This window comes from Lipotes vexillifer, unplaced genomic scaffold, assembly GCF_000442215.2.
Source record: "Lipotes vexillifer unplaced genomic scaffold, Lipotes_vexillifer_v1.1 scaffold903, whole genome shotgun sequence".
In the NCBI taxonomy this organism is placed as follows: Eukaryota; Metazoa; Chordata; class Mammalia; order Artiodactyla; family Lipotidae; genus Lipotes; species Lipotes vexillifer.
In genome coordinates, this window is record NW_006791919.1 from 3,341,520 (window position 1) to 3,367,609 (window position 26,090).

A 26,090-nucleotide genomic window follows, 5' to 3' on the forward strand; every position below is an offset into this window, starting at 1 on the left:
TGACCTTCTGTGAGTTAACACAGACTGAGAGAATGTGTCTTTTTATTCCAACCTTGAATGAGCCACAGAGAACAGGATAACTCACCCCTGAAGAGTCTCTCACATATTTTAATGATGTTTAATCAACAACATCATTGTATGCCATCTCGTTTTTTGTTTTCCACATTCACTGCTTCCCCATATATAATTGTTCCATCAGTGAAATTGAGATCTACTTCAAATGATAGTATATATTTTTGAGAACAGAATAAATATACTTCCAATATTTTGCACATGCAGTCCTAGGCACATACCCACTTAACCCTCAGTAGATACATGTGAACACTTTTGCCTCCCAGGGTGTGGGAAGGGAGAAGCAAACTAACAGAACTTGTGGTGTATCTCATTTTCAGTCAATGGTATTTAGTGCTTGTGATTGGATATTTCTTTCTCAATCAAAAATTTTAATGAACAAAGTTATTCTTTTTTTACTTAATGGAGTAGTTCGATGGACTATGGGTGTAAGTCCATTTCTATGTAGGTTGTGTTTTGTGAAAACATTCACCATGGAACTACATTGTTTCAAAGTGATTTTTCTTCTAAAAGTAACACTGCTTATTTGCTGTACAAATTTCTTACTTTTTTCAAAATAGTTCTGCAGGAAAGCATATTAAAGCAGGATACTTATTTTCTCCTTAGTTTAAAATGCCTATAGTAACGCTGGATAGACAGAGCCAATATTGTTTTATTGAGTAGCTATATATTATGTGATAAACATCTTTTGATGAAAATGAAACAGATTAGAAACTTCGTGCTCTTCTTATGAATAACACAGAAGCCAGGATGTGGTGTCATGCTCTGAAAACAATTTTCCATTTACCAAATATGTGAGGCAAAGTATTCCACAGAGCAGTGAGAAGAATGCTATCCAAGAAAAACTTTCTGAAGTTAGGAAGATGGATATTTGGACTAATGTCTTTAAACTGAAATCATTTTCATCCGTAGTTCTATATTAGCATTTGACTATATTTATTGTGATAAATATATAAATATAACTAAATATATTTCAAAAACTAATTGTAAATGCATTTTTTAATTTTTAGTTTTATTTTTGTAAAGTGCAAAGTTAGTGCTGGTGCAGTTAAATTAGTGAACCATAATTTAGATTCATTCATTCATTCATATCCACCCATTGAACAAGTATTTGTTGAATGTTGGCTCTATGCAAGGTATGACGTCAAGGTTTAGAAATACCATGATGAACAAGACACACTAGTTCTTACCTTCATGAAATTTACTGTCTAGTGGTGGAAATAAGAACATAAACAAGGAAAAACAGTGAATACTAATTGTGATAAATCTTATGAAGGCAGTGATTTTTGCCTAGCCATTCCATTTTAGTAAATATTTAATTACCTTGCATATAATACAAAATGAATGAATCACTGGATGGATGGGTGAATGGGTTCTTTAAAGAGTTCTGTGAAGCATTTCAATTCGGTGAAGGAAGTCTACTTTTATAGGGTAGTCAGAGAAGAATTGTGGGGGGCAGGTGACAATTAAGCAAACCATGATGGTGAGCTATCAGAGTCTGAGTTGAGGGATGGAAAGGTAGTGCTAGGCAAAGGGGTCAAGTTGTACAAGGACTGGGAGGGAGGGCCTTTGGGCTTGAAAAAGGAGCTTTGAATTTAAGTACTTGGAAAGCTCCTGAAGGAATTAAGCAAGGATTATATGATCCACATTATGTTTTAAAATACTATAGTTTTGTTTCTTAAGAATCACAAAGTTAAAGATGTAATATATGTGTTTATTTTACAGTAAATGTATAAGAGAACTACTATGTGTATAACTGTGTGTATATGTTTTCCAAATCTGCGTTAAATTTTTATCTAAACATAAGAAAAGTATTTGGCAGATATTAGGTTATAGCTTACCATACTGTTTTGGTTGTGACTTTCCTTAATTAATTTTGATGCAAAGATAATGAATGCATTGCCTGTATAAGCTTTGCATTTCCACTACAGTTTAGGAAACACCTTTAGTTTCGGATGTTTAGTGGAAATCTATTCCATGAAATGGGTCACCATTATTCTTTTTTACCTTAATGTTTAAAATGAATTTAAGTTTTTCTTCATTATATGAGAATATATATTGTCTTCTGTTGTTGTGGGATTTACTAATGGAAAACTTCTGGTCAGTTTAAAGTCACGTAGGGTTCACCAGACGCTGAAATTATGTATTCTCTTTGGAACTGTTCTTTTCCTGCTTTTCAAATGGTTTATTTTGATCCTTCTGACATGATCTTACCACGTTTGGTTATTTGTATCTTCAAAAATGACGTTGGGAAGCTTCTCTGACTTAGTATACTTAACTTTGGATCACTTTTTCCCCCCATCATGCTAGAATATAAGTATCATAATAATTTAATTGTGAATTACATGCTTTGTCTTTAAATACTTATGAAGTAAGTTCATCTGTGTTTTGCCTCCTGAGGAAGTTATCGCTTAGCCCAGAGTTTTTTAGAACCCACAAGATGACTCACCTTCTTAAATATTTCCCAGATTCCAAAATTTCAGAAGATTACTAACCTCCTTTTTTTCTTCTTATTTTAGAAGGATATGGTGAAGAAATAGCCTGCACTCAGAATGGTCAGATGTACTTAAACAGGGACATTTGGAAACCTGCCCCTTGCCAGATCTGTGTCTGTGACAATGGCGCCATTCTTTGTGACAAGATACAGTGCCAGGATGTGCTTGAATGTGCTGACCCCGTAACTCCCCCTGGGGAGTGCTGTCCTGTCTGTCCACATACAACTGGAAGTAGCAATACCAATTTTGGTAAGAATACTTAGGGCCAACTCAGAACTGGTCCAGTGATTCATCTTTATAGTAACAGTGTTTTTTGCTCTCAGAATTCAGCAACCCAAGAAAACAATTAAGCCACTATTCAGTGGTCTTTGGGGTTAATTTCTCTCACCCACTTTATCTAACAGTAATGAAAATAAAGTTATTGTCTTCTTAAAAGTCAGGGAATTTTTTTGGCTGCATTTTAAGTGGTTATGTCTAATTTGAGAATTCCTTGTAGTACTTAAGATGGTCATTTGTTACCCTATCCATGCTGGGCGCCTCCAAGATATTTGTTGCTTTTCTGTGAAGTCCATTAATATCTAAGAGGAGATCTAGAAACACATTTCTCTTCCCTGGTGCCAGCTTTGACCTTGGTAATGGAATAATAATTTCTAATGTAATTTATTGCCACAGCACCCTCTATTACAGTGGCTCAGAAATGCAGAATGCTTTTAATGTTGGCTAAGAAAGACAACAGAATGAAATGGATTTCCTTGAGAAAACAATGGTATAACTTACTGGTTTTTAAAACTTCTTTTTTGGAGAAAAGTGTTTGTGTTTAACATAGCCTGTGTATTTGAGTAACATGTTATAAAAACTTCCATATAAGAGAAACAAGTTCATATTTATGTGTTTTAGTGAACCAGGTAAGATTAATATTAAACTTTTGGGTTATTTGTTTTAGCAGTCATGAATGGAGACTTGCATGCATCCTTGTCAATACAGTGTCAAGGCTTTATTTTTTCCCCCAAATTTCACTGCAAATAACAACAAATATGATGAAATATTCAAAAGTATTTTCATGGAAACATTACACAGTAATTTACCAATTATCCTCTTGGGTATCTTTCAACAGTGACAGTTTGCCTGGAATAAATACCCAAACTTAATTTTTAGCCAGGTAATACAGAAGATATAATGGGAAGAATTAAAAACAAGACACCAAAGGGCTACCTGAAGTAGATACAATCTGCACAGAATCCCCAGGAGTAAAGCAAAATTAAACCTGTGGGAATAAGCAAGTAGTATGTTGGGACAATGGTGGCAAATATCAAAAAACAGAACAAAATACACAACTTCCTACAAATAGGTGGTTTAGGGAAGCCCAATTTATTCCAAGATGAATAATGAAAAAAAAAAAAGATGACAACAATATTGATACAAAGAAAGATACTATAAGGAAAAAGGTAAGACAGTTTAATGACATTTATGAGATACAGAACACACTAGTAAATATACTATCACAGAACAGACAAAAATTCTGACCAACCATTTAACCATAAACTAAATAAAACTTAATGAATTGAAAGAAAGAATGTCATAAATCAGAAATACAAAAAGAAGGAATAATGAGTAAATAAGTAGAAGGTTAACCAAATCATCATAGGGAAATGAAGATGAAATAGGAAGGTACACAAGGAGAATTGATACTGCAGAAAATACAATAAGGGATGTAGAAAATAGAAATGAGAAAAGTAAAAATAAAAAATAAAAATAGGGAAAAGGATTTGAAAGAAAATAATATAGAAGATATGTAAAGGGTAGCCCTAAAGAAGAATCCCAAAGAAAAAATAAATGCAATAGAGCAGAACAAATAATGACATAATCCAAGAAAACTTTTCTGGAGTAAAATTAAACTTCCATTTTTGATTTTGAAAAAGGAAACCAAGTGGCTAAAAAAATTGACCCAGAAGTGTCAGCATAGAGACATATCTTAGTAAAGTTATTAAACTTTAAAGAAAAAGAGTCTTTTGGAAAATCAGTGTAAAAGAATGGATAAATTCTAAAATGAAAAACTATTCAGATTAGTCACAGATTTCTCCATAGTAATAATATTCAATACCAAAAGAGAGTGGAACAATATCTACATGTTTCTCAAGGAAAAAAATATGTGGAACCAAAGTTTAAAGATAAATCCATTCTCTCCTTCAAGTATAAAAGTTATGGAAAAAACAGTAAAACACACAGGAACTCTGGGAATTTTTCCATAAATTTCTTAGGGAAACTAACTATGGAACAAACCCAAGACAACCAAAAGTTAATTGGTGAAATTGTCAAAGAACTGACATGAGCATTTAGTCTCTAGAAAGAGACTAAAACAAAAGTGCAGTTTAGGGTGACCAATGGGAATGTAAATGTTATTGAATCTGACAATATAGAAATTATACAACTAATAATACGTAATTAGAGAAGACAAAAAGGGGCAAAGTAGAGTTGAGTTTGCTAATTCCTCACCTTTAAGAGGCAGAAGTCAAAGAATATCATTCAAAGCTGACAAATCATATAGAAGAAGTATAGTAGCACATTTAACACTACAGAGATAAATACTAGGACATTTTCTTGTCTTAAATTGCATGCTGGAAGAAAGTGTGGGGGTCAGAGAACAAATAGGAAGCACTGTAATTTTTATCACTGATCATTTTAATAGCGCTAACAGAAACTGTCTAAATAAAGATATGAGTAATATAAAAGAATAATGTTAAATAGTAGAGCCAATATATGAATCTTCTCAAACATCAGAAAGACTAACATACCAAACAATACAAATGTTCTTGAAAACATTATGAAACATTTTTTTAAAATATAATGAAAAATCTACAGCTATATTCTTAAAAATTGAAAAAGAAAGAATAAAAATATGTGCATTTAGCATCCATCTCAAAAAATTAGAAAAAGAACAACAAAATAAGCTGAAAATAAGCAGAAGAAATTCATAAGGAAAAAATGAGTTGAAAAGTGAGAAAACTGAAATACAGTAGAAATATGTAAATTCAAAAGATAATACTACAGGAAATCAACAAAATAAATTAACCATAAAATAAGAAATGGTAATGGGAAAATGACCAAATGAAAACAGAGAACATAAAAGAATAATAAAAGGTTTCTTTGCACAACTTTATGCTGATAAATTTGAAAACCTATATGAAATGGGTACCTTTCTAGGAAAATATAATTTGCTAAAACTAGCCCTGGTAAAAGGAGAAAAAGTGAGCACACAGATTTCCCTAGAAGAAATAGAAAAATTTGTAAACCAGATAGACCTACAAAATGTAGCAGATGATTTCACAGTTGTGCTAAACCATTACAAAACAGATTATTTTAATGCTGTTTAAGCTCTTCAAGAACATGAAAAGAGAAGGCATACTTCTAATGACTTGTTATGAATGAAGTACATCCTTGATAGCCAAATGTGGCAAAATTGCACAAAAAAGAAAACTATAATCATATAAATTTACTTAATATTTTTAAATTTATTAAAAAACATAAATAAAATATTAAATCTATTAGCACATTAAAAGGATAATTAGCCATGAAAAAAGTAGAGATTATTCCTTAAGTAAAAGAATAATTCAATATTAGGAAAGCTATTAATAAAAATAATTAAAAATAATTATCTTAGCAGATCTATTAAAAAAAATCACATGCTTTTCTCCATAATTGAACACATTTGGCAAAGACAAATAAATATTCTTGATATAGATACTTAGTAACTTAGTAATAAATGACATTTCATTAACATGATAAAATATTTACATCTCAGCTTAGAAGCTTTATTATATTTAATAATAGAAGCATTACCTTTAATGCTAAGGGCCAACTCAGAATTGGTCAAATGATTCATCTTTATAGTAACAGTGTTTTGTTACAATTGTGTACTTACAAAACCTGAGGGAATAGAGTAAAAAAATACTTCAAAACAATTTAGTAAGATAGTGCGGTATAAAATTAACAAATTTATAGATATACTATATACAATTACCTCATAGAATAAATAATAGGAATAAAAATATCTTATTTATAATAGCAATATATAGGATAAAGTGGCTAAGGATAAACTTCATACAAAATTTGCAAGACCTATCTGAAGAAAACTTTAAAACACTACTAACTCAAATGATGACTTTAATAAATGTAATGTTCTATTATGTTCTTGGTTAGGAAGACTAATAATAGAAAAATTAATAATAGTGATCTCCTTTGAGAAGTGAAATGTGGGAATTAGAGGAAAGGGGACAAGAAGGAGATTTTTCACTGTATAATTGTATACCTTTATTAATATATTTTGGGTTTGTTTTTTTTAACCATGTGAATGAATAGCCTACTCAAAAAAGTATAAAAAACAAAAACAGAGCATACTGATTGAAGATAGTTATAATTTTAATAGTCAATATTATAATTTAATGAATTTTAAATACAATATAAAGGATGTTAAGAATAATCACATAACGTCAGAATTTTCCAAAGGGATGTATTATTTTGCCTCCTATGAACATATTGATCCAAAACAACTTTTGAATTATATCTACTGGTGACAGGGAAAGCTGTTTAAGTTAAATTCTGACTCTCTAAAAATAATTATTGAAATAAATATTTAGGAGATTCTCAATAACTATATCTGCATAAAATAACATATTTATTCTTTTTTTTTATAGGTAGAGGAAGAAAGGTAAGTTTTACTTTGCATAGTTTCATTTTTGTAAATTTTTAAAATTCTAATGCTATGCACATAGGACTGTGCTTTGACATGTTTGAAAGCCTTTTGTAAAGTATAAAGTACCACATAAATATAAATATATGAGCACAGTTTAACTACTTTGATTATAGATGCCTCTGTTTTATTCACTTTGTTAATTTTTGTTTATAGATGTTTCTTCCAGAAGGTTGTGAATCCTTTAGGGATTGAGATTGTGTCATATTAACCTTTGTATTACTTGCATTTATCACAGCACTTAGTATATACCTTATATATATATATAATGTCTAATTAATATCTAATTAATTAATTATTAAGGTCTAATTACTATATTAAATGTCTAGTGAATGTCTAACAGAAGGAAATAAGGAGGGAAGGAAGGAAGGAAGAGAAGGGAGGATATTAGTTCTACTTCAGTGGAATCGTGGTCTCTCACCCATTGATTGGGAAGTAAAGATTCACTTAAAAGAATTAATTGAACGTTTTGCCAAACACACATTACCTTCCTTTCTCTCCCCTTCTTCACGTTCAAGGAGCCTAAAATGTAATCCGAGAGACAAGCCTTACACTCAAGAGGACAATATTGGGGTATAGCCATGACCCTGGTACAGCTGGCTGGTTTAGCCACTTGTCATCTGGACATGGGTAATCCCAGTCAGTGAAGAGAGTTCCATTCCCTTGGAAGCGCTCTCCGTTTTCTGGTTAAGTTGAAAACTATGGAATTTGCTCTGGTCTTATCCAGATGGGCTGGGCACAGGAATCAAGAATGGAAATGAGCAGTCATCCCAATTTTCATGGCAGATTTTAGACAGCAAATTTAAATTCTTTGCCTCTGCATGCAGTGGAACTTTGGTAAAGTGATAATCAGATAATGCAATGCAATACCTTCATGGTAAACGAAAGTGATGCTACCTATCAAGGGGAGGTCCTTGTCACCTTTACATTTTTTGGTTCAGAGGGCAACACCATAAATTTGTCTTATTGACATAAATATCAGTGAAGCTATTTACATTTGAATATATGTTAAAGGAGAAGGACTACAGATTCCAGCTCACATTTAATTTACATCTGAAAGCTGTAAAAATATGAAACTTAAAGGTTGAGTATAGGCCTCAAACAAACTAGATAGATAGGTGAATAGGTAGGTAGATAGATAAACAATCTGTGAAATAAAAAAAGAACTGGCGGTGAGAACTGCCCTGATGTAATCAATTTGATTTGGTTAGTAATCACCCAATTTGCTGAGGGACAACTGTCAGGCTGTGTCATTTAGTTTACTGTCTTTTCCCAAAGGTGGAATGGGACAGCTGGACACACTCAAAACAGCTGTTAATTTAGCATGCTCTAGTTATGTGCTACTATCTTCATAACCCTGTTATTTATTGTCAAGCGTCATCAGAAATATGAGAGCAGAGTAATATTATATAAATACATTTTGTGCTTGGTTTATATAAAATTGATTTTTATTTATAATTCATTCATTCATGTTAACCCCCAAATAATTACTGAGCCCTTGTTAAAATCCTGTAGGAGGCAAATAATACAGATGACATGATGCTGGGAAAAATGCTGTGACTACTTCCATGGTAATGGCATGCTATAAAAGTGATGAGGCATGTCCACAGAGCATTAAGTGATGAATAACGGATGAGAAGTAAAATAAACTGTAATTCTCATCTGAATCCGAGTACTTGAATTTTATGTTTCCCAGAGGTATGGAAATCAAATTTAGTAAAATTATCATTCCACATAAATTGATTTATTCAAAGCCCATATTAACAAAAGCAACAAATATTTACGTATGTGGCTTATTTCCAAAATAAGAAATATCATAGAATCATTAGATAAATTTGTTATCAGAACCTGATAAGAGAACATTTAATCCTGTATCAAGTATTGTGGAACAATAGGAGGCTCCTTTTTCTAATTTTGCCTGAAATAATTTCTCCTCCCTTCTTACTTGTTTTTCTAGACTTTTTCCTAAAAGGAACATTTTCTTCAGTATCATTCTCATAAACTCCTTTATTTATTGGACATAGATTTGCATACCCTCTCTGAACAATTAAAATTCTCTTAGTATTTCAAAGAAAGCTCTTTTAGCTCTTAAAAGGTTAGCTTTTAGCTCTTAAAAGCTCTTTTAGCTCTTAATTCGTATTACTTTCATGTTAAAAATGTAAAGACCTAGTCTAGAAGTTAGTGCAGAGATAAGCCTGTTCTACTTTGCCTCCCATATGTGTTGATCCCCTATTCTTCTAGTCTTTTTGTAGGTGTGCTTCAGTCTACCTTGAAGCATCCTCCTGCCTCTGTAGAGCCATTTCCAATACTTCTTTTTTTTTTTTTAAACATCATTATTGGAGTATAATTGCTTTACAATGGTGTGTTAGTTTCTGCTTTATAACAAAGTGAGTCAGCTATACATATATCCCCATATTTCCTCCCTCTTGTGTCTCCCTCCCACCCTCCCTATCCCACCCTCCCTATCCCACCCCTCTAAGTGGTCACAAAGCACCGAGCTGATCTCCCTGTGCTATGTGGCTGCTTCCCACTAGCTATCTATTTTACATTTTGTAGTGTATATATTAGTCCATGCCACTCTCTCACTTCGTCCCAGCTTACCGTTCCCCCTCCCTGTGTCCTCAAGTCCATTCTCTACGTCTGCATCATTATTCCTGGCCTGCCCCTAGGTTCTTCATAACCATTTTTTTTTTTTAGATTCCGTATATATGTATTAGCATACAGTACTTGTTTTTCTCTTTCTGACTTACTTCACTCTGTATGACGGACTCTAGGTCCATCCACCTCATTACAAATAACTCAATTTCGTTTCTTTTTATGGCTGAGTAATATTGCATTGTATATATGTGCCACATCTTCTTTATCCATTTATCTGTTGATGGACACTTAGGTTGCTTCCATGTCCTGGCTATTGTAAATAGAGCTGCAAAGCATTTGCAATACTTCTGAATTCTCAATTTATTCCTGACTTCATGAGTATTAGCTGCTTCAGCATTAGAATCAGCAAGTACGATCAGGGTACTGCTCTGTCACTGAGTCCACCATTAAGACTGTCAAGATTGTAAAGTAATGTTTTAAATGAAGACAAAATCTAAGAGTAAAATACTGAGGTGTTGATTAGGTAAACCAACTCAGGTACATGATGGAAAACTAAGATTACCAGAATGTTAACAGTGATTATCTCCTGTGCATGAGTATGATATTTAGTTTATCTCTCTGTTTCCTCTATTTAACAATTCCCCACTATGAACTCATGTTCTTTATATAATCAGATATAAGAACAGTATATGTAAAAGGAGAAATTTAATAAAAGAGAATTCATTATTGTTGCATTTTCTATAGTTTGGATATAAGCCTCAATGCATTCATTCTCTGTAATTGCCTAGGAAAAAACATTTTTCATAGTGTATTAATGAAAATTAATATATTAATTAATTTATTGAGAACTTCTGTGTGTCCAGCTGAGAATATAAAGTAGACATAATCATGACCTTGGGGAGACCAAAATCTGTTGGAAGACAAATTCTGAAATAAATAATGCAGGCAAGTACATGATACAGTAGAGGTATATAAAGATACAATTCATCCAATATTATTTAAACTATATACTTGACATCATGCTATAAGAATGCAGTTTTTGATAATCTAAAGTTCTAAGAATCAAAAGAAATTCCATCTATATCTGTTGTGTTAGCTACATCTATTATAAGAGCAAATTAAACTTCCTGACTTTAAGTTATGATAGTTTCTTGTGTTATTTTTTACTTTCCTGTTCAGTTAATGTTTTTTCTAGATTTTCCACAGATATTGAGAATTACCTGACTAATATTACTATGTCCTTTCTTTTCTTCCCTTTTTTTTTCTTAAAATACAGCCATACATCTCTTGTTATTTCTCATATTCTTCCATGAGTTAAAAAAAAAGGGATGGCAGGGTTTTCAGGAATGGCATCTGATAGGTTACTAAAAGCTAGGTGGCGTGTAATATGAGTGTGAAAATTCAAATATGTCCACATTTCTGGATTTTTTCTTTGGGTTTGTTTACTGTAAAAACTGAAGGGAAACAACTTTGCACATTTCACACATTGGATTAATTTTCTTTTCATGTCTTTGAGATTAGTGTTTTTTTCATGAATAATGTCTGACTAAATATTTTAAAGATTGATTGTTAACTTTTTTATCAATTTATTTTTTTACCTTTCTTACACAGAAATTTCCAGTGTTTACATGGAATATTCTAATATGACATGTTAATGCTCAACAAGCCACATATTTTGCTAATTGAACTTTTATTTTGTTTCATAGGGACAAAAAGGAGAACCAGGATTAGTGCCTGTTGTAAGTATATATGTATATACTGTTTATCATGTATATCAAGTTTATCATGTACCATTGATAAACTTAGTTATAGCCTTGTTGTATTGATATATTATTGCTTATATACATACTTTCAAAAACAGGTAATTTATTTTATAACCAACATTTTAGTATAAAAGAAGCAAACCAAAATAGATCAGTTCTTTAATACAATACTTCATATTTATTTTTCACAATTTCCTGACTTTTATTGTCGCATGACTAAAGGTATAAATTAGGGTTTTACAAAATTAAATATAATGTATGTGAATATAAAGTGATAGTTAAGATGTACATTTTTTATAGTAGAAATAGCCATATAATCCAAACGGAAAGGCATGATTTAATGTGCCACACTTCTGGAAATATGTTATACCATTATCCTGCTTTAAATTCCATAGTGTATAAGAGTTCTTAAGAGTTATTTAGACTTGTAGATGATCAAAAAGTATATCATTAAAGAGGATGAAAGTTCTTCACCACTCTCCTAGATTTTAAAGGAGTTATCATCATTTTGTCAAGACAGAAGTATAACATGTTGATTTACTTGACAATATTTGCATTTTTGCTTTGCTTTTCAATTGGCTTGTCTTTAACAAAGATTCCCTAAAAAGTAAACTGTTCATATTGTTTTCTTTCATTTAAAAACACAATGACTAAGGTGCTGTTTTAAGTGCTTTCCAAATATTTATTTGTTTGTCTTCACAACAACTCTGAGAGGGAGGTAATTTCATAATCATTATCACCATTTTACAGAAGAGGAACCTTAAGTACAGAGATGGTAATTAATTAGTCCAAGGTCATACAACTGGTAAGGGAAGGGATGGAGTTAGGATTTGAACCCAGGCCCCTTGGCTCCAGGATTGGTGCTCTCAATCACTATACCAGTACTGCCTCCCTATATTAGAGTTTAAATTAGATAATGTCTTAGCTATATATAGGCAAGGAGGAAATGGGCATCAACTATCAACATCTATTTGTTCTAAAAAAATTCACTGGGCTTTTGTTGTTCTTCTTATTTGTTAGACTACTAAGTTTTTGAAAACTCTTTAGAAACTTTATCTTTACATATTATCTTGTTTATCCTTTAGGTAACAGGCATACGTGGACGTCCAGGACCCTCAGTAAGTAGTTTCCTCCAATATTCATGGTACTCTTAAGTTCTTTGAGATGCTGAATCTTTATGGATATTATATCTATGAAAAGACAATAGACTATAAAATAATGATGATTGATTTCTTGAAACATTTTGTTTTGAAACATCCTCAAGTTTAAGAAGTCCTTTGCAGCAGTGAATGATATTGATGAATCCTAATTAGGTTAACTGTACTCATAGAAATTAGGGCGTATTAGTCTGTTGTTTGACAATGATTAAGGGTAGACTCCTTTTATCTGTTTAATGAAACAAACTGTTAATTTTATCTGTTACTGTAAAATTAAATCATATATTACATTAGAGTTTGAGAAATTATGCATCAGATAGCATATTTCTGGTTTAGCGTAAAAGACTATTGATTTCAGGTTTGGATTAGTGGTAGCATTCACAGGTAACCAGGTGGATAAGACACACACACACACGCACGCACACACAATTCCTGTAAATTTTAAAACACATTAAATTAACATAAGTGAAATACTGATACGCTTTAACAGACCTGCTATAGTCCTTCTGAAGCTTTTGCTTTTAAACAATACTGTATGTTGACTTGAGTAAATAAACAGTCTAATTTTTACAACTCGACTGAAACTCTTTTGAAGAGAAATAAAATTCTCCTGGCAACTGCCATTTTCTAGGAAAAAATAGGTTAATTTAAGATATCAGCACAAAATGCCACTTTTGAAATATAATAATTTGTTATTTAAAAATATGTATTTATTTATTTGGCTGCATTGGGTCTTAGCTGTGGCATGTGGGATCCTTTGTTGCAGCGTGCAGGCTCTTTATTGTGGTGCGTGGGCTTCTCTCTAGTTGCAGTGTGCGGGCTCTCTGGTTCTGGCTCACGGGCTCTAGAGCACGCGGGCTTAGTTGCCCCGCTGCATGTGTGATCTTAGTTCTCTGACCAGTCATCGAACCTGCGCCCCCTGCACTGGAAGGCAGATTCTTAACCACTGGACCACCAGAGAAGTCCCAATCATTTGTTATTTTAATGGAGAAATAACTGAAATTACCATTTGGAAAATTCTCAGTGGATTTTAAATATACGATGGAGATGATGCAATTCTAAATCAAGTTAAAAAAGAAGGATACTAGATACTTGAAGGCACACAAATTAATAGTAGAATAAGAGGCCTTTCTTTCCATTGCTTTCATCAGCAACTTGAATAGTGATGAACAGTTTGGGATATCATGTACCAATATGAACTCATACATTCCGTCAGAAAATTGGAAATCTGGAGTTTGTACAATTTTGTAGTTCTCAAATCTGAATCGTAAGTCTTTGTGTCTGAGACAAGACAGCAAAGAAACAATCCTTACAAATTTACAGTTATTGTTCAAACTGGTATATACAGCTCATTGGGCACCACGATTTTACACTACTTTTCAAGTCTTTAAGCTTCAGTGCTAAAAAAACCAGCCTTTCTATGCACACAGAGCTTTTATATGCACATGGGTTTATTTTCTGTAGTCTTCAACTGAATTAAATTTTAAAAAATGTGATATTTCTGTTTTCCAATTTTCTTATATCGGTAAACCTTTAAAACAAAAATGTCTGAAGTCTATGTGTTTTGCAGGCATAACCATTGTTTTCTGTTTTAGGGACCTCCAGGGTCACAAGGACCAAGAGGAGAGAGAGGCCCAAAAGGAAAACCTGTAAGTTGGCAGTGGAGTTCCCTTTTTGCGAATTGTACTGTGTACTGCATAAGCCCGTCTACACCAAGCTCCCTGGATGCAGCAAAGAGTCAGTGGCACCATTCGTTTCTGACTTCTATTAAACGTGACATAGAATTCAGGTCATGAGGTAATTGCGTATTGATCCTGATTCAGAGGAAAGCATCACATGCTAATAATTACCTAACATCTTCTTAGATAACACAGATGATATTTATTTGTCCTTTAGGGGGTCAAATTAAAATAAAGTAGAATCTAAGGAAACATAATGAGTACCTCATGTTGTTTTCAGAAGTTGTAAATCATGACTAAACAATGCCAAGAATGCATTGTTGAGATAAAACACCCAAGTTCTGTGATCTGTGGTTGCTACAGGAATAACCAAATAGGATAAAGGAACAAGAAATATTAAAGGACAAAATTTTCTTTCAAGTGGTTGTATAATGAATTTATTTCCCAAGTAACACTGCCTTTTTCACTGAGCAGCTGCTGCGGAGCTATCAAAGGAGTGATTTAAACATCAACAAATTTATTACCAAAGGGAACATCTTTAAATTTAAATAATCAATTCTATATTCTTGAGATAAGACATGAGGTTATTATATAATATGTGCCAAATTTTTCTATTACCAAGTCCTACTGTAGCAATTCTTTTGCTTTTTTTATATCTCACCCTCAAAAACTTATGTCCTTTATGTACTAAATACCTAGACGAATTTGTATATTGCTGTCATTATCCGTGTTACAATCAGAAAAATTTCTACTGCTTAATTTTCTGTCTGATGATATCTACTAAAATTTAACTCTCTATGGATTTTTAACCTTCCAGAGATGCATTTATCCATATCTAAATGGGAAAAATAGATGAGCAAGGAAGGAAAAAACAACCTTAAATATATAAATAAGGATAAAACATATTTTAGATCATGTCACTAGGAACTCTTGCCACTGGTTTCATCTTTGATACTGTTTTTTGCTTCTACACATTTCACCAAGTACAGGGTGACGCCAGTACTGTTTCCAAACCGCAGCTGGAGTTATGGAAGGTATTTGCAGGTATGCAGGTAAACGACAGTGGCCCCAAGGAAGGAGTTCATAGCCATGTAGATGGGCAGCAAAGCTGTGTCCCAATTCCCTTCCCTTATGGCCCATTGTTCATTGCTGTTCTGCTGAGCTGCCTCACCAGTGTTGGTAGCTTAAATGCTATTGGTAGATCTTCAGATGTCTGTCCAGGGTCTAGGATGACAGAGACAGGTGGAAGATGACTTCAGTTGGGTGGAGGGTGGGTGGTCATGCAGAAAACACTGTGTATCAATGTACTTGTGCCCAGAATAATTGATAAAACTGAGTCCTAAGTCTAGGCAGAAGTTGCTGTGGAATTAGTTGCTGGAATTCCAGTATTTCTGTTAGGATCCAGTGAATCTACTCCTCAGTCCTCTTACTCTTCTCTTCTCGACTTAGTATGTTATACGCTCCATTTCCTATCTTGGTTAAGTCTGAGACAATCAATGTGAATTGCGTGTGTGTGTGTGTGTGTGTGTGTGTGTGTGTGTGTAAAACTGTGAGGAGTAGTTATTTACCTGGAATCAAGCAAGACAGTCCTGTCAGATACCCAAGTAGGAAATCTGTTCCTCTCTTAATCCTAGCAAGCAGTGGTGTGATGGTAAATGTTTAATGACTGACTTATTTAAAACAAAAAAAGGTTCTGAAGAACCTAGGGGCAAGGCAGGAATAAAGATGCAGATGTAGAGAATGGACTTGAGGACACAGGGAGGGGGAAGGGTAAGCTGGGAAGAAGTGAGAGAGTGGCATGGACATATATACACTACCAAACGTAAAATAGCTAGCTAGTGGGAAGCAGCCGCATAGCACAGGGAGATCAGCTCGGTGCTTTGTGACCACCTAGAGGGGTGGGATAGGGAGGGTGGGAGGGAGATGCAAGAGGGAGGGGATATGGGGATATATGTATATGTATAGCTGATTCACTGTTATAAAGCAGAAACTAACACACCATTGTAGAGCAATTATACTCCAATAAAGGTGTTTAAAAAATAGAATATGCCTGTAGCTTTTGCTGATTTCCCTGGTGTAAATACCAGTCCCACCAGGGCTGTTTTCAAGATACTGGCATGACGTCTTAAGATACCTACAGGTAGAATGTTTTGCCTCAGGTCCCAAGACTTGCAGGAGATGCTTACCTGGACAAAAGCTGTGGCTGACACAATACAGGCTGGTACTGCAGTCATAAATACCATTTTTCTTCCCTTACTTCATTACCATCAAACACTACAAAAGCTCGTGAAGTAGAGCCCAGTTTCTCAATCTTAACACCACTGATGTTTGGGGCCAGATCATTCCTTATTCCTTGTAGGATGTTTGGCAGCATTCCTGATTTCTACCCACTAGATGCTAGTAGAAACACCTGCCCCCCTTCCTCATACAATTGGAACAAATAAAAACGTGTCTTGGTGTTGCCAAATGTCCCCTGGCAGTAGGGAGTGGGGGAGGGGAGCAAATTGCTTAAGATTGAGAACTACTGATATAGAGATACTCTCTTGAAGCCCTCATTACTAGCCAATGATCATAATGACTGTCTCTCATCACATATCCTTAGTTTTAAGTGTATTGTCCTGGTAAATTCATAGTGACAAACTAGCAACCAGTCAAGAGGTAGATAGTCAATGGTGTGATGAGTTCTAATTGCACAAGACACAACCTCTATAGGTCTCTTCCCTCATCTGTAAAGTGGGGAATATACCAGTTATTACCAACTCTAACATTTCATAGTGTGTGTGTGTGTGTGTGTGTGTGTGTGTGTGTGTGTGTGTGTGTGATATTACTAACCATCAGTGAATAAAGTTCTTTACAATTTGGGGTCATTATTCCTTTCTATTTGTGAATGTTTAAATGTTGCCACCTAGTGGCAATGTACAAGTACTTTTTATTGTGGATTGCTGCCTGAGATAGTGGAGTATCCTGGGGGATGGGAAGGAATGATTATAAATAGAATACTTACCTTAATATAAAACTTATGTGATTCAGCATACTTGGAAATATGAAAATATATATTTTAATGTATTCTAAAGTTATAATTTTTGTTTTAAATATTTACCAGCAAAATATCATGTATTATAATATTTTTTCTTATTTTCACTTATAATCTTGCTTATTATGTTCACTTAATTTTGGATAATTTTCACAAGTTTTTATTAATTTTAATCTCAATTTGTATAAAAGTAAATCATGTAGGCTATTTAGAGGAGATACCATGGAGGCACAGAATGCATCATCAAGTCAATGAAAAAGTGAACTGTCTTCAGAGCAGACTTTGAAACATGATTTTTAATCACAGAGGGCTGGGGGAAGGACACAAGTTTTTGAGGATTAATATTGCCCAAACCTCTCTCTACTTGTACTGGAACTAAATGTAGTTTTGGGTTTTTCTTTGGAAATCTCTTTGGGAGCAGAGAGAATGTTTTAGCTCATTTTTTTGTATTAACCAAACCTGGTTATCAATTAACAATTTCATATTTTAAAAATACATTAAGAGTTTTCCACATGTAGTAGTCTGAGTAGGTCAGACTACTATGTTTTCTATGCCACCACTGACAATATACACTTCCAGCTCACGGTGTCACATTCATATGATCCAGAAGTCCTAGATAGCAATGAAAAATTAGCCTCCATTATGTAAAATGAAAAAAGAGTGCAGTGAATGGTTAGTGGTTTAGGAGTCAGAAGGGGTTTGATTTTTAAAGGGTGAGAATAACTTTCTGAGTAATTAGTTTTCAAAATGTGAGTTTTCTCAGGCTAAGCTATCTACTTCTATTTGAACACATAAATTTGCTTAATTATTCCACTACTCCAGGAAGTAAACATGTCAAACATGAGTGTTTAAATATATTAAAATATATTAATTAAATTTCTGAATAGTTATTATGCCACCCTCCCCCAAACCATCATATGCAAACTGCCCCCTCTCCTTGTCCTGCATTTATTCCCTCTGGTGTACCAGCTCATATTTGCTTATTGTGGGCTGGAAGATATCCTCATGCTTAGGCATGAGAAGATTCTTTTACTATTAAACTCTAACTCACTTACCATATTTTTCTTGATCCCTGCTTCTAATTATTAAAAGTATATTGAGTTTTTTCATCCTTCCTTTCCTTTCTTTGGTCCTGTTAAGAATCTCTAGGGTTAAAAAGCCATAAAATAGTTAACAAGGCTTGTGGGAATGATAAGGTTAGGGGACGGAGCATTTCCAGAACTGAGGAGTGGCTGTTCCCCAGCCTGCCTTCAGAATGTGGGCTAGGAGGAGGGTAGAATTCAGCAGCTACAACTCATTGCTCACTGCCCTGAGAAGTAGACTTGGCTGAGTCCCCGTGCCTTTCCCTCTACTTCTCATTGGTCTGGACTACCTTTGGGAGTAGTATGGAAAATAAAGTGTGCCAGACTTCAAGCACTAGAGTGGAGGATTGAAATGTGAAAATGTAATAAGCATATACTGAGTGTCTACTGTGAGCCAGGAGCTATGTGAAGCATTAAAAAATTAGAAAGATGAGAAAAACCACAAACCCCAATCAAGGATCCATCACATTCTTTTTTTAAGTGGGGGAAAGTTAAGCAAGAACATACACAGTTAATTTAATCTAAGACAGACAAGTGAATTTAGAAATCGTTGATGAGATACCCTGAACAGCAAAACTCAACCAAATAAGAAAGGTTATACTAGAATACTGATGAACTGAATACACTCTTATAATTATTTCAAGAAGGCTCATTACTGGGGGTTTAACACATCAAGAGTAAAATTCTTACCCAGAATGTACCATGTCCCGATGGTAGAGGCTGTGACCAGGGCTGAAATCCGCAGTGTTGGAATAGCTGATGAAATTACTGTAGGTGGCTGGGTTGCTATTTTTTAAAAAATAATGAACACCTTATCTCCATCAAGAAGTCTGGTTTTTGCTTTCAATTAAGTACATATTTGGCAATGGGTTCTAATTTCTACTGGCTTATTTTTCCAGGGTCCTCGTGGTCCTCAGGGAATCGATGGAGAACCAGGTGTTCCTGGTCAACCGGGTGCCCCAGGACCTCCTGGACATCCATCTCACCCAGGACCCGATGGCATGAACAGGGTGAGATGTGTGCATTGTTCAATATCATCTTTAGATAAAATATTAAGTTTTTAATTTATTGTTATGATTTTAAATTGTGTTAGTTCAGATGTTGACCCTTGACTGCAAGAGAAGCTTAAGTGAACACAATACTGCTATGAATAAAAATAAAACTAGGAAATCCACAGGGAATTGTTGGAAAATTCGAAGTAGCACTTTTTAAAAGTGCTGCTTCAAATTATTTGTATTTCTCAATGTCAGTTCTGGTCATTGGAATTTTGTACTTTCTGTTGATTCTGAAGGACCACTAATATTGTTCCCACTATGAATTGATAAGAGAAATATGTCCTTATCCTTTGTTCTCTAGGCTCAGAATGCTGACAAAATCTGTGTCATGTCCTCTACACCAAGAGAGGATGACACATCCAGGATGATGTATACGAAAGAGCCACTGAGTTGACACTAAAAATGCTACCTGGTTATTTCCTGAATATCAGTTTCCTGCCGGAAGTAAAATAAAACAAAGTGTCTTTCTATACCTGCCTCTTTGAATTCTTAGTGGCAGAGACAGGGGATTTATGAGTAGATTGCATAGCACAACAAGAGAACTTATGGAACCCTGAAATATGATTTTTATTTTACAACATGTTTTTACATTTGATTTTCAACACATTGTAGAAGGAATTGCCAATTTATTTTTAAAACAATATGCACATTCTTTTCCCACTAAAATCTGGAAATTAATAGAACTCCTGGAATGAGTATGGGCAGTTTTGGTCAATTGGGTTACCAGAGATTTTTAGATATGGAAGAGAGTAGGTAAAAATGTTGGAACAATTTTGGAACATTCAGGGACTCATTAAAAGGATTGTAAAATTGTAAGCAACTTATATAAGTACAGTTTAAAGTTGGCCGCAAACAAAGAAGAATACCATCTAAGTAAAATATTCTGAAATGGAATCTGGAAACTTTAGGACAAATGTTTTAAAGGCACTTTTAGGTTTTGTTCAGATGCTTGGCATGCTCTAACCATGGAAGAAAATCAGATAAAATGATTCTCAGAAGAGCCATTCTTTAAGAATCCCAGAGAGTGTACACTTCTCAGTTTAAAAAGTATGTTGATATATGTCTTTTACTGTGGAAATAATGTCAACACATTGCTTTTACAGCCGTTTTCAGCTCAGATGGCTGGGTTGGATGAAAAGTCTGGACTTGGGAGTCAAGTAGGACTGATGCCTGGCTCTGTGGTAAGTTCAGATTTTACTTTGGAAACACCATTGTGCAGAGAGATTTGAGTTGGCTAGTTAAGAAGTGACATGTGTCTTCTTAAAACATATCCATCCATCCATTCATTCATTCAATTTATTTTTCAAACCCTGGTGTGTACCAGTTAAAAGCCCAATGGTTTTCCATTCATAACTATGCAAAATATTTGTCTACATTAATAAAGGGCTGCCTGTATTTTTCACTTACTATTTGAAGAAAATAAAGAATTTTAAAACATATAACCACCACCACCTCAACAAAAACTGTACTTTTTAAAAATTTAAAAAAAAACTTTTATGGTATTGTTAGAAAGTTATTTGAAAAAATTTTGAAATGAGAAGTTTTACCGCTTTAAGTTTTTATTATTTCCTATTTATCTTAATACTCTCTGGTTGCCATATGCCAACAACTCTAAAATTTATGCACTGGGCTATCCGCATTCTCTTTTGAATTTCTTCAGCAGCTAGAAAGATTCCCATTTTCTCTGAGTAAGTATTTTAACCTGGGTATTTGGAGCAGTGCAATTTCATTGAATGAATTAACACTTTTCAAAGCAACTTCTCCATGCTTTTTTGCTCATAACATACATAATTCAAAGGCATCCCAGATTAATGACATTTCAGACAATGTAAAGTCAGACTGCATAAACACCCCTTCTACCCATCCTTAAGGCCAACAAATAACTTAGACATTATTTGTATATATTTTAAGTCACTTAAACATTGTTTGTTTATATACATTCTAAGTCAGTAGCAGTATGGTCTCATTCAATGATTAACTTGGGATATTTTTCTGAAATATATGTGTTTTTAACCGTTTGAAGTTGAAATTACATATGTGTTTATTTTTTTTTAATGAAGCTTTTATTCTCTTACTAGCTAAATATCTGATCAATCCAAAACAAAAATTTAAGTTTTTGCCATAAGAACAAACTAGATTTTGATTTAATTGCTTTCACCTTTTAAAGTGTGACATTTAAAAAAATTACATAGACATTTATTAATAATTTTTAAAATTGCATTTTCCTTTTCTTCCTTTGGTTAAGCCTCAGTGTAATCATTTCATGGTTAAATGGGGAAAGCCTGTGTGGATACTTTAAGTGTATGTTGTGAAAGAAAGAAATAACCCAGAAAACTTAGTGTCCCAGATTGTTTTAAACTTACATTTAAAATAATGTAGTCATTATTATTGATGGTTTCATAAGCCTTTAGTTCAACTTGCTCATTTTAAGTTATAAGAGTTAGCTGCTGTGAAGCTGAAGAATGAAATAGACAGTTTGATAACGACTTTATGCTTGCCAAGGTTTTTCTTTGTTGGATGTTCTGCTTTAATAGAACCACCCCTTAAGCAATGCAAGTGTTCTTGTCCCAAAAACACTGGGTGTGTACAGGCACATTCTTTATTTCTTTGTATGACACTGAGGGTGTGTGTAAAATCATCCCAAATGTTGCCCAAGCTTTAATCTTTTTGAATTTAGCTGTATTCCAGGTAAATACGGAAGGGCGTCATCACCTTTTCACTGTCAGAGCTTTACTTTTCCAGATTCTAAAGCTGATTCAACATTTTTGAAATGTTTCAACTAATTGTCATGAACACTATGCAACTTTTCTTCTCATTTGTTTCTAAGGGTCCTGTTGGCCCAAGGGGACCTCAGGGTTTACAAGGACAGCAGGTAAGTATTCTTATAATTAAATTACATACTGTAGCAAAAAAAGAAAAATTTATAAATAAGGTCTCTGTGACATGACTGCTTTTGGTTGGCCTTTGAATTGCGTATTTTAATGCTCACTGAATGGGATGTATTCAGTTAATTTTCACTCACTTAGAAATATATGCAGTATGTTTTTCATAGATTCTTTATGATGTTAAAGTTTTACTATCTAGTTTCTTTATGTTACTGCTCTCCAATACAAAGAATTTTTATGTGCCTGTGCTTCTGAAATAACACATCATTATCTCACGCCATGGTGAAAATTCTCATAATTAGTTACGTGCCAACTCTGGAGCTCTGAAATCAGATCATAGGACATCACCATGTGGTATTATTAAAAATAACAGTGAAGATGATCACTCCATCGAATCTTTAAAAAGAATATAATACTGTACTTTCTTTCTATAGCCTATCAAATACCAATAAAATAGTGATGTAGAGCTATTTTAATGTTTGTAGCAAGTTGACAGGCAGTAGGAAATGATTTTTCAAAAGAGAGAAAGAAAAGAATTCTTAGCGCAGTTAAAGATACTGTATTTTCATTATCATGTGTGTGGACTTTTACTTCAAGCTATTTTATATTACTGCCACTGTGAATGGCAACTGTAGTTGATGAAGAAAAGGAGAAGAGGGAGATAACTACCATTATTGAACACGCACTCTGTGCCAGCACTATTCTAGGTTCTTAACGTGCATTAGTTATCTGAAGAGCTATAGCAGCCTAATGCAGTAGGCACCATATTATTCTCATTTCACAGATTAGGAAATGAGGTATAGAGAGATTAAGTAACGCACTCAAAGTCACACAGGTGGAGAGTGGTAGAGCCAGCATTTTGAGCAATTGCATCATGCTGCAGAGAGTGTAGGATTTAGTATTATGTTTTTCTTTGGTTTGTTTATATAACTTACATATTATACATAAATTATACATAGATATATAATTTATTTTCAATTTTAGGGTGGTACTGGCCCTACAGGACCTCCTGGTGAGCCTGGTGACCCTGGACCAATGGTAAATGTCAAGTAAGCATGTAGACCCAGTTAAATATGGGTCTACCATTATAATGATGTCATGAGTTATTTATATTACCAGCTCTTTCCTAATGTGGCAAGAAATTCCAGTCCAATTCAGGAGCCCTCTGTTATGGACTGTGCTTAAGCTGTATGTTTCTTTTGGCAGAGTATTTAAATTCAGAGGCTTTGAATGTGGTCAGCAGAAAGTGCTAAGATACTTGCATTTGTGAACTTTTTTCCTGTTGAGCACATAATCTGACAGATACAACATAAAATTCAGAATATTAATAAAGTTATTTTCTATGATATTTTTCATTTGTTGCAGCCATATTTTGGATTATATCATTGACGGGTATGGGTAAATATAGGTAAATATTCTTTTTTTCCTTTTGTGTTGTTTCATTTTTTTATTAGGGTCCACTTGGTACACGTGGACCAGAGGGCCCTCCTGGAAAACCTGGTGAAGATGTAAGCTACCTTTCTTCATTTTGCTTTGAAATTTTGAAAGAGGCTAAGAAGGAGCTACAGTGTTAACATGAATGTTATTCATTGGTTCCCATTTCATTTCCTCCATTTCTAACTGTCATTAAAGTCACTAAAAACTGGAGAAGTCAGAATGGAATTTTACAAAATTTAAAAGTGCTCTTAATTTTGATGGTATTATATTATTATAATAATAATATAATAGGTACTGTATCCTTGCCTGCATTCTTCACGTTTTCCATTATGATTTCTCCATGAGATACTAGAATTGTCACAATAGCAACAACCTTTGGTAGTAGAGCTTTTGAAGTGATCTTAAGGAAAAATACATTGCTTTGATCCCAAAACATCATTGTGAGGCCCTCATTAAATGGATTTTTAAAAATGTGTTAGTAAAATAGTGTCAATATTGTTCTCCAGTGCTCAAAATGCTTCATTTTGAGCACTGAAGAAATTTTGAGCATTTGAAGAAATGCTACATTTCTTTAATTGAATTTTTAATTAAAGTTATGACTAAACTTCAGATTTTAACATTAAGAACATGTGATCAAAGAACAAAGAACACCCTGTTCTTTGATCAAAGAGCAAAGAACAGGGTATAACAACAAATTTGCTTTTCTGGGTTCTTTTGTTAGTTGTACCAAAGTTGAGGATAAAATTATGGGTAAACCATCAACGTCCGTGTGACATTAAACCAAGAAAATATTTTCTCTTTGTGTATCATGAGATTTATTTAAGTGGATTATAATGAATTTGGCCATAAAGAAAATATCTCTGGTAGTTCTTGAACTTTTTTTCATCACAAGAAAGAAATGGCAAATATCATTGTAAGAAGCACTATTTATTTAATTCAGTGCTACATGTTGATGTAGAATTTCATAGCATGTGTGTGTGTGTGTGTGTGTGTGTGTAAATTTTGACGTTCATAAAATGGTGAGCTAGGTGAGACCAGTATAATTTATATTTATTTCTTCTTCTGATAAATGAGTGAAATCACAAACTGACTTGCTCTAATGGATTGCCATCAGGAATAGAGCTGTGTTCTTACATTGCTTAGAGCATTGGGCATGAGCTTTCTAAGTAAGACTTTTTATCTGCAATTGATTTGTCATTTAGTCTCAGGAGAGACCATTTTAATTCCTCTTTTCTTCCCTCTACTTTGCTTTTTTTCCATAAAGGGTGAGCCTGGTAGAAATGGAAAAGCTGGTGAAGTTGGATTTGCAGGATCTCCGGTAAGTTTATACTGATCAACACAACAATGTAAAGACAAACTTCAAAAAATAAAGAACATTTAAAATTACCTCGCAATTCATTGCCTGTTGCATGTATTAGGCACTGTCACCAAGATATGTTCTCTCCTGTCATTCTGAAACAGGACGATTTGCCAGGGTGATAGCTAATTCCAATTGCCTGCTTTGCATTGGCACCATATGAATGACCCTCCTAGAGCTAGAAAATTATATCATAACCTAACATGGATTCTTTCCAAAATGAGTATCAAATTTTCATTTAAGTCACCAGCTTGACTTACTTAAATTTCACAACATATCAATCCCATTTTTCTTTTAAAGATATTTTTAGTATTTTTAATTTTGTATTATTCATATGTTGAAAACAACTGCTTTAAAGAGTTTATTGATTTGTTTTTTATATCCTAGAACAATAAACTGTGGACAAGATTCCTCTTTGGCTGCTTCCCCAAACCCTATTGTTGACTGAAATTCTTGATTGATGTTCTGGCCCCTAAAATCTTATGACAAGGTGTACTGATCACCAGCTCTCCTAATACAGCTGTTTTCTTCCCACTTGGCTTACTACAGGGAGAAGTCCCTGGCAACTGGCTCCACCGGAATTCAAGACCTGGGCCACTTGGCCACACTCTGACCCCACCTTTCTTTCTTCACTCATATTACTTTGATAGGCCCTCCCCTAGGACGCAATACACAGGCAATGGGGAAAATTAGAAAATGATAAGCAAGTAAAAATGTTCTAACATTCCT

The 26,090-nt window shown here is 33.9% G+C and overlaps 1 protein-coding gene across 1 annotated transcript in view; it reads left to right on the forward strand.

Moving 5' to 3' along the window:
- Nucleotides 1-26,090, forward strand: part of COL5A2 (collagen type V alpha 2 chain) — a 142,524-nt gene that overhangs the window by 63,875 nt on the left and 52,559 nt on the right. The window contains exons 2-12 of the mRNA XM_007464981.1: nucleotides 2,592-2,816; nucleotides 7,259-7,272; nucleotides 11,619-11,651; nucleotides 12,761-12,793; nucleotides 14,428-14,481; nucleotides 19,527-19,637; nucleotides 20,786-20,863; nucleotides 22,510-22,554; nucleotides 23,552-23,605; nucleotides 24,022-24,075; nucleotides 25,269-25,322. Coding sequence (XP_007465043.1) covers nucleotides 2,592-2,816; nucleotides 7,259-7,272; nucleotides 11,619-11,651; nucleotides 12,761-12,793; nucleotides 14,428-14,481; nucleotides 19,527-19,637; nucleotides 20,786-20,863; nucleotides 22,510-22,554; nucleotides 23,552-23,605; nucleotides 24,022-24,075; nucleotides 25,269-25,322 — 755 coding nt within the window. The remainder of the gene's footprint in view (nucleotides 1-2,591; nucleotides 2,817-7,258; nucleotides 7,273-11,618; nucleotides 11,652-12,760; nucleotides 12,794-14,427; nucleotides 14,482-19,526; nucleotides 19,638-20,785; nucleotides 20,864-22,509; nucleotides 22,555-23,551; nucleotides 23,606-24,021; nucleotides 24,076-25,268; nucleotides 25,323-26,090) is intronic.